This window comes from Gaeumannomyces tritici, assembly GCF_000145635.1.
Source record: "Gaeumannomyces tritici R3-111a-1 unplaced genomic scaffold supercont2.93, whole genome shotgun sequence".
NCBI classification, from domain to species: Eukaryota; Fungi; Ascomycota; class Sordariomycetes; order Magnaporthales; family Magnaporthaceae; genus Gaeumannomyces; species Gaeumannomyces tritici.
Genome location: NW_008804637.1, coordinates 1 through 11238, shown reverse-complemented (window position 1 = coordinate 11238; position 11238 = coordinate 1). Strand labels below are relative to the sequence as shown.

The 11238-nt window shown below is 34.7% G+C and overlaps 4 protein-coding genes and 1 pseudogene across 5 annotated transcripts; 3 read left to right on the top strand and 2 right to left on the bottom strand.

Annotated features, from left to right (window-relative positions):
- Window positions 1-3650: 3650 nt before the first annotated feature.
- On the bottom strand, window positions 3651-3971 carry GGTG_13979 (hypothetical protein; the record flags this gene model as incomplete). The annotated part of the gene is made up of 1 exon (XM_009231904.1): window positions 3651-3971. A coding segment is annotated over one exon (321 nt), but the record flags the coding sequence as incomplete, so codon positions are not given.
- Window positions 3972-5375: 1404 nt separating this feature from the next.
- Window positions 5376-6489, top strand: GGTG_13978 (hypothetical protein; the record flags this gene model as incomplete). Its single annotated transcript, XM_009231903.1, has 5 exons — window positions 5376-5388; window positions 5679-5810; window positions 6027-6094; window positions 6208-6233; window positions 6426-6489. 5 exons carry the CDS (start codon window positions 5376-5378, stop codon window positions 6487-6489), a joined length of 303 nt encoding a protein of 100 aa, XP_009230167.1.
- On the top strand, window positions 5503-5575 carry GGTG_20267 (annotated as a pseudogene). Its single transcript has one exon. The product of its transcript is annotated as a tRNA-OTHER (tRNA).
- Window positions 6490-7688: 1199 nt separating the features above from the next.
- GGTG_13977 (hypothetical protein) lies at window positions 7689-8009 on the top strand (the record flags this gene model as incomplete). Its single annotated transcript, XM_009231902.1, has 1 exon — window positions 7689-8009. A coding segment is annotated over one exon (321 nt), but the record flags the coding sequence as incomplete, so codon positions are not given.
- A 1416-nt stretch (window positions 8010-9425) lies between these two features.
- Window positions 9426-10668, bottom strand: GGTG_13976 (hypothetical protein; the record flags this gene model as incomplete). The annotated part of the gene is made up of 6 exons (XM_009231901.1): window positions 9426-9471; window positions 9530-9544; window positions 9607-9618; window positions 9973-9985; window positions 10358-10478; window positions 10666-10668. 6 exons carry the CDS (start codon window positions 10666-10668, stop codon window positions 9426-9428), a joined length of 210 nt encoding a protein of 69 aa, XP_009230165.1.
- Between the last annotated feature and the right edge of the window lie 570 nt (window positions 10669-11238).

The window sequence follows — 11238 nt, the reverse complement described above, 5'->3', positions numbered from 1 at the left end:
ACTATACCGTCCTTATTTAACTTTTTGTTTATAGGGGCACGATATTTTACGGTTATTACAAGCCGCTTACGGGTTTTTTACGTTTTTTTTCGGTAGCCAGCCGGTTTTGGCACGTTAAAACATTTTTTTGGGCCATTCCTTTGGCTTTTGTTATTTTTTTCCTGTAATACCCCCGTCTTTTCCGGGTATTTTACCCGCTAAAGTCCGGTATTTTCCTTATCCTATAAGCTCGTTTCCAATAAATTTGCTTTATACGCTTAAACAATTTTTTTCGTAATATCCTTTTTTAAAATTTACGAATTTTCCGATTCGTTGTAATTTATTTATTTAACTAAATATTTTCGTTTTCGCAAAAGCCCTTTATATTTTAGCAAGGCTTTTACTTCGAAGCGTATTTTTTTTTTCGATTTTGGTTTTTATTTTTGGTTTTTTGCCGGGCTTTTTTTTAAACGCCCGCAACAAATTTGCCGGGAATACGTTATATATCCGGTAATTTATTAAAAGTTTTAACCGGAACGCCAAACCGGTTAACCCAACCATTTTTAAAATTTAAAAAGGTCCTAACTATTTATTCGATAACTTTTTTAACGGCCTTTTTATTTTAATGTTCGTTGTATTTAACAATACCCAATCGCTTACCCCGAAAAGCACCGGGGTTTTGCCTTTATTATAGTACTTTTTGTACATATTATTCGCTTTTTTTAGCAATTTTTTGGCTTGCTTTTTAATTGCTTCCAAAGCCCCCGCTTTAATTTTAACCGTTACCGAAGGTTTTTTTTTAATTACCCAAAGGTTATAAAGCTTTTATAAGTAAAACTTTATTAGCAAAAACGTTAAGGTTTTTTGCAACCCCGAATGTACGCTCGTATTGTATATTTACGCTGCTAAATGCAATAGCAACGCCCAATCGTTTTGCTTTTTGCAGCAAAAGCACCGGAAATAATGCTTTATTATTTGGTTCGTTCGTTCCGTTTGCCCGTCGGTTTAAAAGTAATATGCTATTAATAGCCTTTTTGTAACCTTTAAATGTCCGGCAAAAGTTGTTTAAAACCCGTTTGTAAATAGCTTGTTCCGGTTCGATACAATCCTTTCGGGCGTTTTTAATAACCTTTAAACGTATGCAAATAAAAGGTTCCCCAATTTTTTATTGGTTAATTTCGTAGCCGTTGGAATAAAAAAGCTATATTTGGTAAACCGGTCGACCATTACCAATATTGCGTTGCGCTTTTTGCCGGCTCCATTTACTAACGTTAAAAACTTTCCAATAAAATCCATTAATAGCTTTTGTTCCGGGCGGTTTGGTACGGGCAAAAATGCTAATAGCCCGTAAAGTGCTTATATTTTTGGCTTTATTTGCTGGTATATTTAATACGTTCGTACGTATTTGCGTACGTTTTTAGCTATACCCGGCCATTTAAACTGCCGTTTAAACTTTTTTAAAATTTTGGCTATGCTTTTGTAACCCCCCGTCGGGTTATTATATTGTTTTTAAAGCATTGCCCGTTGCAACGGCGTTAAATTCGGGACCCAAACTTTTTTTTTATGCTTAAATAAGCCGTTGCTAATTTTTTAAACGTTGGGCTTGCTTTTTTAAGTACCGTTTTAAACGAAATCGTTTTTTGCTTGTGCTTCGAAAATACGCTTTAATATCGTTTTGGTATCCTTTTTAATAATGGTCGTTTTTACGTAAGTTACTTTTCGGAATTTAATTAATAAATTGCTTTGGAATTTTTCCTTTGCTATATTGGCCTTCCCGTTTATTAGTATGTTTTAAAAACGTTTTAACAAGCTATTTGCGGGGTTTCGATATTTTGGTTTTCATTTAATCGTAAAGTCGTACTTTGCTAAATTTTTAAACCATTTTGCTTAGCGCTTTATTACCTTTTCCTTTATTAAAATATGGGTATAATTTAAATGGTTGGTAATTATTTTAACAATTTTTTGTAAATAAGCTAAATAATGCCGTTATTTTTCGAAAGCTTTTACGATCGCTAACAATTTTAAATTAAAAATTGCATAGCGCAGCTTTTTTTATCGTAATTTTTTCGATATGTAAATTACCGGGTGCTACCGGCCGTTTTGCAGCTGCAATAGCACCGTTTTTATTGCAAAAGCCAAAGCGTTAATCCGTACGTACACCGATTTCGAAAGGTTAAAATGCATTAATACCGGAACTTTCGTAAATAGCAGCTTTAATTTGCAAAAAGCCTTTTTCGCAACATTTTTTAGGTAAAATACGGTGTTTTTGCTAAAAAGGTTTGTTAAAAGCACAATAATTTTTGCATAACCTTTTACGAATTTCCAATAATACCCCGTAAAGCTTAAAAATATTTAAATATTTTTAACGCTTTTTGGTATCCTTTACTTTAAAATCGCAATAACCTTATCCGGCAAAATTTCGACCCCGAATTTAATTATTTTAAATTTTAAAAAGTTAATATTATTCGTTTCGAATTCGCATTTAGCCGGGCTAACGTAAAGTTTAAACCGTTTAAATCGCTTTAGCACCGTTTTTATTGCTTCGCGGTGCTTTTCTTGTATTTTCGAAATAATAAAAATATCGTCCAAATACATAATGCAATTGTTATTAATTAATTTTTTAAGCGCTATATTAATAAAGCTTTGGAACGTTATTAAAGCGTTGGCCAAACCGAAAGGCATTATTAAGTATTCGTAATGTTTATATTTGCAACGGAAAGCAATTTTTTACTCGTTTTTTTATTGGATTCGTATCCTATAATAAGCGTTTTTTAAATTTAGCTTAATAAAGTACTAGCTTTTAAACACCCGGTCGAATATTTTGTAAATTAGCGGGAATGTTAGCCGGTTTTTTTTGGTAATTTTGTTAAAACCCCGATAATCGATACAAAAGCGAAGCTTCCCGTCCTTTTTTAAAACGAACAAAATCCCGGCGCCGGCGGGGCTAATTAAATGCCGGATCCAACCTTTTGCTATAGCTTTATCGAAGTACCCCCGGAAGGTTTTTAATTTTTTTTAAATAAAGGATAAATGTTTTCGTAAGGCGGTATTGTTTTTTTTTCCAATTTAATTGCGTAATTTTAGCCTGTATGTTTTAGCAAAGGGTTCGATTTATAAAGCTGCGCATATTTTGCAATTATCCTTTTAATTTATTCCGGGAAAGCTTTTAACCTTTCCCCGGGGTTTTTTGGGGTTTCCGGGCGTGCAATTGTTAATACGGTTATCGCTTATTCCAATTGGATTAATTTTTTAGCTATTTTTAACAAAATTATTTTAACCTTTTTAATAATTACCGGGAATTTTTATTTTATATTTCCTAACCGGATTTTAATGTTTTTTTGCTAAAGCCAAAACATGCTTAACGTAATGTTATACCCGGCCCGGGGCACCATTACGTAAAATATTATTAACTTTCGGGTTATTTTTTAGCTATCCGTTACCCGAATTTTATATTTTTTTACCTTTAGCGTAAGCATGCGTTTTTTGGTATCGAACCACGCCAAGTAATCCCCGTTTGGTACCGGTATTTTTTTTACTTTTATTAAAAAACGGCTATGCAATAAATTAACGTCGTTTTTATTGTTAACTAACGCTTTTAACTTTACCCGGCAACCGTTAATCCGTAAATACATTTCGGTTTTTTAGCGCGTTTTGGCCGCTAGGGCGCATTTTTAAACCCCGGTGCTTAAACGGCCAAATAGCGGTATCGAATTGGGTAGCAATATTTTGCTTTTTTTAAAGCACGCCGGCCGGATATGGCTTAGCTTTTTATACCCGTAACACCGTATTTTAAGCCTTTTCCTTTTTGCCCTTTGTATGGTCGCTAAGGCCAACGGGGTTTTCGGGTTGTTCGTTCGTATTTTGCATGCTATAGCGATGTAATTTAATTGCCCGTACTTAAAGCAAGTAACCGGCTTTTTAAAGGCTAAAATATTTGTATCCCCCGGGGTCCTTTTATACGGTCCCAATATTATTTTTGTTTTAAAAGCTTTGGTTTGCAATTTTTCCATAATGTAAAAAAAGCTTTTAAATGTTATTCGTTTTTGGATTTCGGGGCGGAACCGGTTAAAAAGCAATGTCGTTTTTATTTATTCGGGTGCTAATTTGGAAAGGTCGTTTTTTACCAAATCCTAACAAATCCGGAACGCTTTAAACGATTTGTAATTTTTTTGTTTAATAACAATATTTCCCGCAAGCTTTTTAATTGCTAGCTACATTTGCAAATCGGGGTTTTTCGACTTTATTTAAAGCTATTGCAAAAAATTGGCCCAAATAAACGATACCCCGGTATTTAGGTAATGCATTTGCTTATATTTTGTTTATTGTACCCGCTAACGATGGTCGAAAGTGCTAAAAATTATTTGGACCTTTACACGGTCCTTACCGTAACGTTCCCCTTTGCTTTCGAAAATAAATTTGTAATTGTTAATATAATAAGCAATGTTTTGCCAAATTGCCAATTTTTTAAGCATAAAAGGTTTAAAAGTAACTTTGCTTTACGTAAAACTTTTCCGTTGCTTAAAAGTATTTTTTTTATTTTCGTTTAAGCTTTTATGCGCATGCTTTAACCTTTTGTTTTGGATTTTTTAAATTAAACGGGCGCGTTTGCTTTAAGCCTTTAACGCGTTATTTATTTTTTGCAATTTTTTTACGAAAAGGTTTTTAAAATCGTCGGGAATTTGCGGGGCTTTTTTGGTATTTTGTTCCGGTAATTTAGCGGCTTTTTCCAACGTGCTTAACGTAGCGTTAAACGTTATTGTAAACGGTACGAAATCGCAAATGCCTTTTTTAAACTTGTTCGATCCTTTTCGGTAATTACCCGGGCTTGCTTCTTAAATAAAAAAGGTATAAAAAAAAAACAATATATTAAAAATTAATCGGTGCAAAAGCGGGTAATTACCGGGTTACGGGCCGGATACGGTATTTTTTTTATTAAATTTCCGTAAATTTTTTACTAAAGGTGCTATTATTAACAAAAATTGTTTTTTTTTTAACCTTCCCTTTTTTCGTGCCCTTTCGGGCATTTGGGGTCGGTTTTTTAAATCCTTTGCGTTTTAAACGCTTTCGTGCAATTTAAGCTTTACCCTATTTTTTAATTTTGCCATTATGCTTTGGCCGCGATACCGGTAATTTGCCGGCATGTTCCCGGGGGGTTTGTGCCCGATTGGCTGCTAGCGCCCCTTTCTTCCTTTTTTGCCGGGCGGTTTCGCCCGTGCATTTAACGCTCCCCGCTTTTTGCCGGGCGGTTTTGCCCGTGCTTTTAATATGCTTCCCTTTATTATTTTTAAAGGAAAAAGCGTGCAAAAGCAATAATTTCCTGCAAATTTAAGCCCTTTCCGAAGCTAGGAATTTACTGCTACAAATAACGGCTGGACCACGGATTTTACGGGCTTAAAATGGCTGCAAAAGGTATTCCTCCCACGCACCCAACCCTTTACCTTTAAAGCCCGTTTCTTAATTTTAAATAGGCACGGATTGCACGTTACCAAAAAGTTTATATCTTTTTACTTACGGAATAACGTTGTCCTCGTAGCGCAGTGGTTTAACGCTGGGAGGTCCTCTTTGGAAGACGCAGGTTCGACTCCTGCCGGGGATACCGGGTTTTTTGTTTCGCACGTGCAAAAAAGCGATTTATTAAGCCCTAAACCGTTCCAACGTTTTTCCGAACAATTGGTCCCTATAACAAAAAAAGCCCACAGCAACAAAAGATTTTATCCTTATCGACGAGCTTTATAGCACTTACGTGCAACCTCCTTTCGATTTTAGCAAAGCCATTTGCAACCTATTAGCGGGATTCCTTACCCCCGAGCTTTGTAACGCACGTGCCAAAGGTTTAAGCAAAAGGCCCCTTTAAAGCACGTGCAGCTTGTGGACGCATAAGTTATAAAGCAAGCAAAAAAATAAGGATTTCGGGCCAAAATAAATCCGACCGGCTATCGGAATAATAGCGCCGGGGTTGCGGCAAAGGATAAAGGTACCGATAGCAACGAAAATAACTTTAATAACAAAGTTGGCCGATAAAATAATGGTACCAATTAAAAAAAAAGGAAAGGACCGCTTTCGAAAGGGCGCGCTTGGGCCGGAAAATAAAAGGAATACGCTTTGGCTGGAAAAGGTAAAACTTAATAATTAACGAATAAACTTTATGGTAAAATAAAATATTGCTAATTTGGTTGTTTGGATTTCGCAAATAAAACCCGGATTATAATGTGCTATTTAAAATCGTAGCGCGTAAATTGTAACGCGCTTCCTATGTACGTTCGTATTCGTACCTTTTTAATTATTAATGTAATTCCATATGCAGGATTTTTACTTACGAAAAAAACGCGCAATTGCAAAGCTTTCGAAAAAAAAGGGTTTTTATCCAGCTTTATACCAAATAGCTATTGGCTGGAGGTACGGTTTCCTTTTTTATGTAATTAACCCGATCCGTAATGTGTTAAAAGCACGGGCGAAACCGCCCGGCAAAAAGCGGAAAGCGTTAAATGCACGGGCGAAACCGCCTGGTAAAAAAGGAAGAAAGGGGCGTTAATAACCAGCCGGGCACGGACCCCCCGGGGATATGCCGGCAAATTACCGGTATTGCGGCCAAAGCATAATGGCGAAGTTAAAAAATAAAATAAAATTTAAATTGCACGAAAGCGCTTGGAGCGCAAAAAATTTAAAAAACCAACCCCGGGTGCCCAAAAGGGCACGAAAAAAGGAAAAGTTAAAAAAAAACAATTTTTGTTAGCGATAGCATTTTTGGTAAAAAATTTACGAAAATTTAATAAAAAAAATACCGTATCCGGCCCGTAACCCGGTAATTACCCGCTTTTGCACCGATTAACCCTTAATATATTATTTTTTTTTTATACCTTTTTTATTTAAAAAGCAAGCCCGGGTAATTACTAAAAGGGATCGAACAAGTTTAAAAAAGGCATTTGCGATTTTGCACCGTTTATAATAACATTTAACGTTACGTCGAACACGTTGGAAAGGGCCGTTAAACTACCGGAACAAAATATTAAAAAAGCCCCGCAAATTCCTAACAATTTTAAAAACCTTTTCGTAAAGGAATTGCAAAAAATAAACGACGCGCTGGAAGCCCAAAGCAAACGCGCCCGTTTAATTTAAAAAATCCAAAATAAAAGGGCAAAATATACGCATAAAAGCTTAAACAAAAATAAAAAAACATTTTTAAGCAACGAAAAGGTTTTACGTAAAGCAAAGTTATTTTTAAACCTTCCATGCTTAAAAAGTCGGCAATTTGGCAAAACATTGCTTATTACATTAACAATTACAAATTTATTTTCGAAAGCAAAAAGGGACGTTACGGTAAGGACCGTATAAAAGTTTAAATAGCTTTTAGCACTTTTAATTATCGTTAGCGAGCATAATGGACAAAATACAAACAAATGTATTACTTAAATACCAAGGTATTGCTTATTTAGGCCGATTTTTTGCGGTAATTTTAAACAAGGTCGAAAAACCCCGATTTACAAATGTAATTAGCAATTAAAAAGCTCGCGGGAAACATTATTATTAAGCAAAAAAATTACGAATTGTTTAAAGCGTTTCGAATTCGTTAGGATTTGGTAAAAAACGACCTTTCCGAATTAGCACTTAAATAAATAAAAACGACATTGCTTTTTAACCGGTTCCGCCCCGAAATCCAAAAACGGGTAACATTTAAAAGCCTTTTTTACATTATGGAAAAATTGTAAGCCAAAGCCTTTAAAGCAAAAATAATATCGGGACCGCACAAAGGGACCCCGGGGGATATAAGTATTCCAGCCCTTAAAAAGCCGGTTACCTGCTTTAAATGCGGGCAATTAAACCATATCGCTATAGCATGCAAAATACGAACGGATAACCCGGAAACCCCGTTGGCCCTAACAATTACACAAAAGGCGAAAAGGAAAAAGCCCGAAGTACGGTATTACGGGTATAAGAAATTGGGCTATATCCGGCCGGCGTGCCCCAAAAAAAGCAAAATATCGCTATTTAACTTAATACCGCTATTTGGCCGTTTAAGCACCGGGGCTTAAAAGTACGCCCCGGCGGTTAAAACGCGCTAAAAAACCGAAATGTATTTACGGATTAACGGTTGCCGGGTAAAATTAAAAGCGCTGGTTAACAATAAAAGCAACGTTAACTTATTGTACAGCCGTTTTTTGGTGGAAGCAAAAAAAACACCGGTGCCAAACGGGGGCTATTTGGCGTAATTCGATACTAAAAAATGCATGCCCACGCTAAAGGTAAAAAAATACAAAATTTGGGTAACGGATAGTTAGGGAATAACCCGAAAATTAATAATGTTTTACGTAATAATGCCCCGGGCCGGGTATAACATTACGTTAAGCATGCTTTGGCTTTAGCAAAAAAACATTAAAATCCGGTTTAAGGATATAAAGTAAAGGTTTCCGGTAATTATTAAAAAGGTTAAAATAATTTCGTTGGAAATAACCAAAAAGCTAATTTAATCGGGACAAGCAATAACCGTGCTAACGGTTGCACGTTCGGAAACCCCGAAAAACCCCGGGGAAAAGCTAAAAGCTTTCCCGGAATGGGTTAAAAAAATAATTGCAAAATATGCGTAGCTTTATAAATTAAACCCTTTGCTAAAACATATAAGCTAAAATTACGCAATCGAATTAAAAAAAAAACAATGCCGCTTTACAAAAGCATTTATTTTTTATCCAAAAAAAATTAAAAACCTTTCGGGGGTATTTCGATAAAGCTATAGCAAAAGGTTGGATCCGGCATTTAATTAACCCCGCCGGCGCCGGAATCCTATTCGTTTTAAAAAAGGACGGAAAGTTTCGCTTTTGTATCGATTATTAAGGTTTTAATAAGGTTACCAGGAAAAACCGGTTAATATTCCCGTTAATTTACAAAATATTTAACCGGGTATTTAAAAGCTAGTACTTTATTAAATTAGATTTAAAAAACGCTTATTACAAAATACGGATTTAATAAAAAAACGAATGGAAAATTGCTTTCCGTTGCAAATATAAATATTACAAATACTTAGTAATGCCTTTCGGTTTGGCCAACGCTTTAACAACGTTCCAAAGCTTTATTAATATAGCGCTTGGGAAATTAATTAATAGCAATTGCATTGTATATTTAAACGATATTTTTATTTTTTCGAAAATATAGGAAAAGCACCGCAAAGCAATAAAAACGGTGCTAAAACGATTCGAACGGTTTAAGCTTTACGTTAACCCGGCCAAATGCAAATTCGAAACGGATAGTATCGATTTTTTAAGGTTTAGGATAACCAAATTCGGGGTTAAAATCTTACCGGATAAAGTTATTGCAATTTTAAAATAAAGGATACCGGAAAGCGTTAAAAACATTTAGGTATTTTTGGGCTTTACGGGGTATTATCGGAAATTTGTAAAGGGTTACGCGAAAATTACTATGCTTTTAACGAACTTTTTTAGCAAAAATACCGTATTTTACTTAAGGAATGTTGCGAAAAAGGCTTTTTGCAAATTAAAATTGCTATTTACAAAAGCTTTGGTATTAATGCATTTCGACTTTTTGAAGCCGCTGTACGTACGGACCAACGCTTTGGCTTTTGCAATAAAAACGGTATTATTGCAATTATAAAACGGCCGATAGCACCCAGTAACTTACATATCGAAAAAGCTGCAATAAAAAAAGCTACGTTATGCAATTTTTAATTTAAAATTGTTAGCAATCGTAAAAGCTTTCGAAAAGTAACGGCATTACTTAGCTTATTTACAAAAAATTGTTAAAATAATTACCAACCATTTAAATTATACCCATATTTTAATAAAGGAAAAGGTAATAAAGCGCTAAATAAAATGGTTTGAAAATTTAGCAAAGTACGATTTTATAATTAAATAAAAGCCAAAATACCGGAACCCCGCGAATGGCTTGTTAAAACGTTTTTAAAATATACCAATAAACGGGAAAGCCAATATAGCAAAAAAAAAATTCCAAAGCAATTTGCTAGCCAAATTCCGAAAAGCAACTTACGTAAGGACAATTACTATTAAAAAAAACATTAAAACGATATTAAAACGCATTTTCGAAGCATAAATAAAAAACAATTTCGTTTAAAGCGGTATTTAAAAAAACAAATTTAACGTTTAAAAAATTAATAACGGTTTGTTTAAGCATAAAAAAAAAGTTTAAATTCCAAATTTAGCACCGTTTAAACGGGCAATGCTTTAAAAACAATACAATAACCCAACGGGGGGTTACAAAAGCATAGCCAAAATTTTAAAAAAGTTTAAACAGCAATTTAAATGGCCGGGTATGGTTAAAAATGTACGCAAATACGTACGGACGTATTAAATATACCAATAAACAAAACCAAAAATACAAGTACTTTACGGGCTATTAGCATTTTTGCCCGTACCAAATCGCCCGAAACAAAAGCTATCGATAAATTTTATCGGAAAATTTTTAACGTTGGTAAATGGAACCGGCAAAAAGCGCAACGCAATATTGGTAATGGTTAACCGGTTTACCAAATATAGCTTTTTTATCCCAACGTTTATAAAATTAACCAATAAAAGATTAGGGAATTTTTTGTTTGCATACGTTTAAAGGCTGCTAGGAACGTTCGAAAAGATTATATCGAACCGGAATAAATTATTTACAAACGGGTTTTAAATAACTTTCGCCGGATACTTAAAAATCGAAAAAAAATTATTAATAGCATACCATTTTTAAATTAACGGGCAAACGGAACGGACAAACCAAGCAATAAAGCATTACTTCCGGTGCTTTTATTGCGAAAAGCAAAACGATTGGGCGTTGCTATTGCATTTAACAGCGTAAATGCACAATACGAACGTACATTTAGGGTTGCAAAAAACCCCGGCGTTTTTATTAATAAGGTTTTACTTACGAAAGCTTTATAACCTTTGGGTGGTTAAAAAAAAACCTTCGGCAACGGTTAAAATTAAAACGGGGGCCTTGGAAGCAATTAAAAAGCAAGCCAAAAAATTGCTAAAAAAAGCGAATAATATGTACAAAAAGTATTATAATAAAGGCAGGACCCCGGTGCTTTTCGGGGTAAGCAATTAAGTATTGCTAAATACGGCGAACATTAAAATAAAAAGGCCGTCGAAAAAGCTATCGAACAAATGGTTAAAACCTTTTTAAATTTTAAAAATAATTGGGTTAGCCGGTTTAGCGTTCCGGTTAAAGCTCCCGGTAAATTACCGGATATATAACGTATTTCCGGCAAATTTATTGCGGGCGTTTAAAAAAAAAGCCCGGCGAAAAACCAAA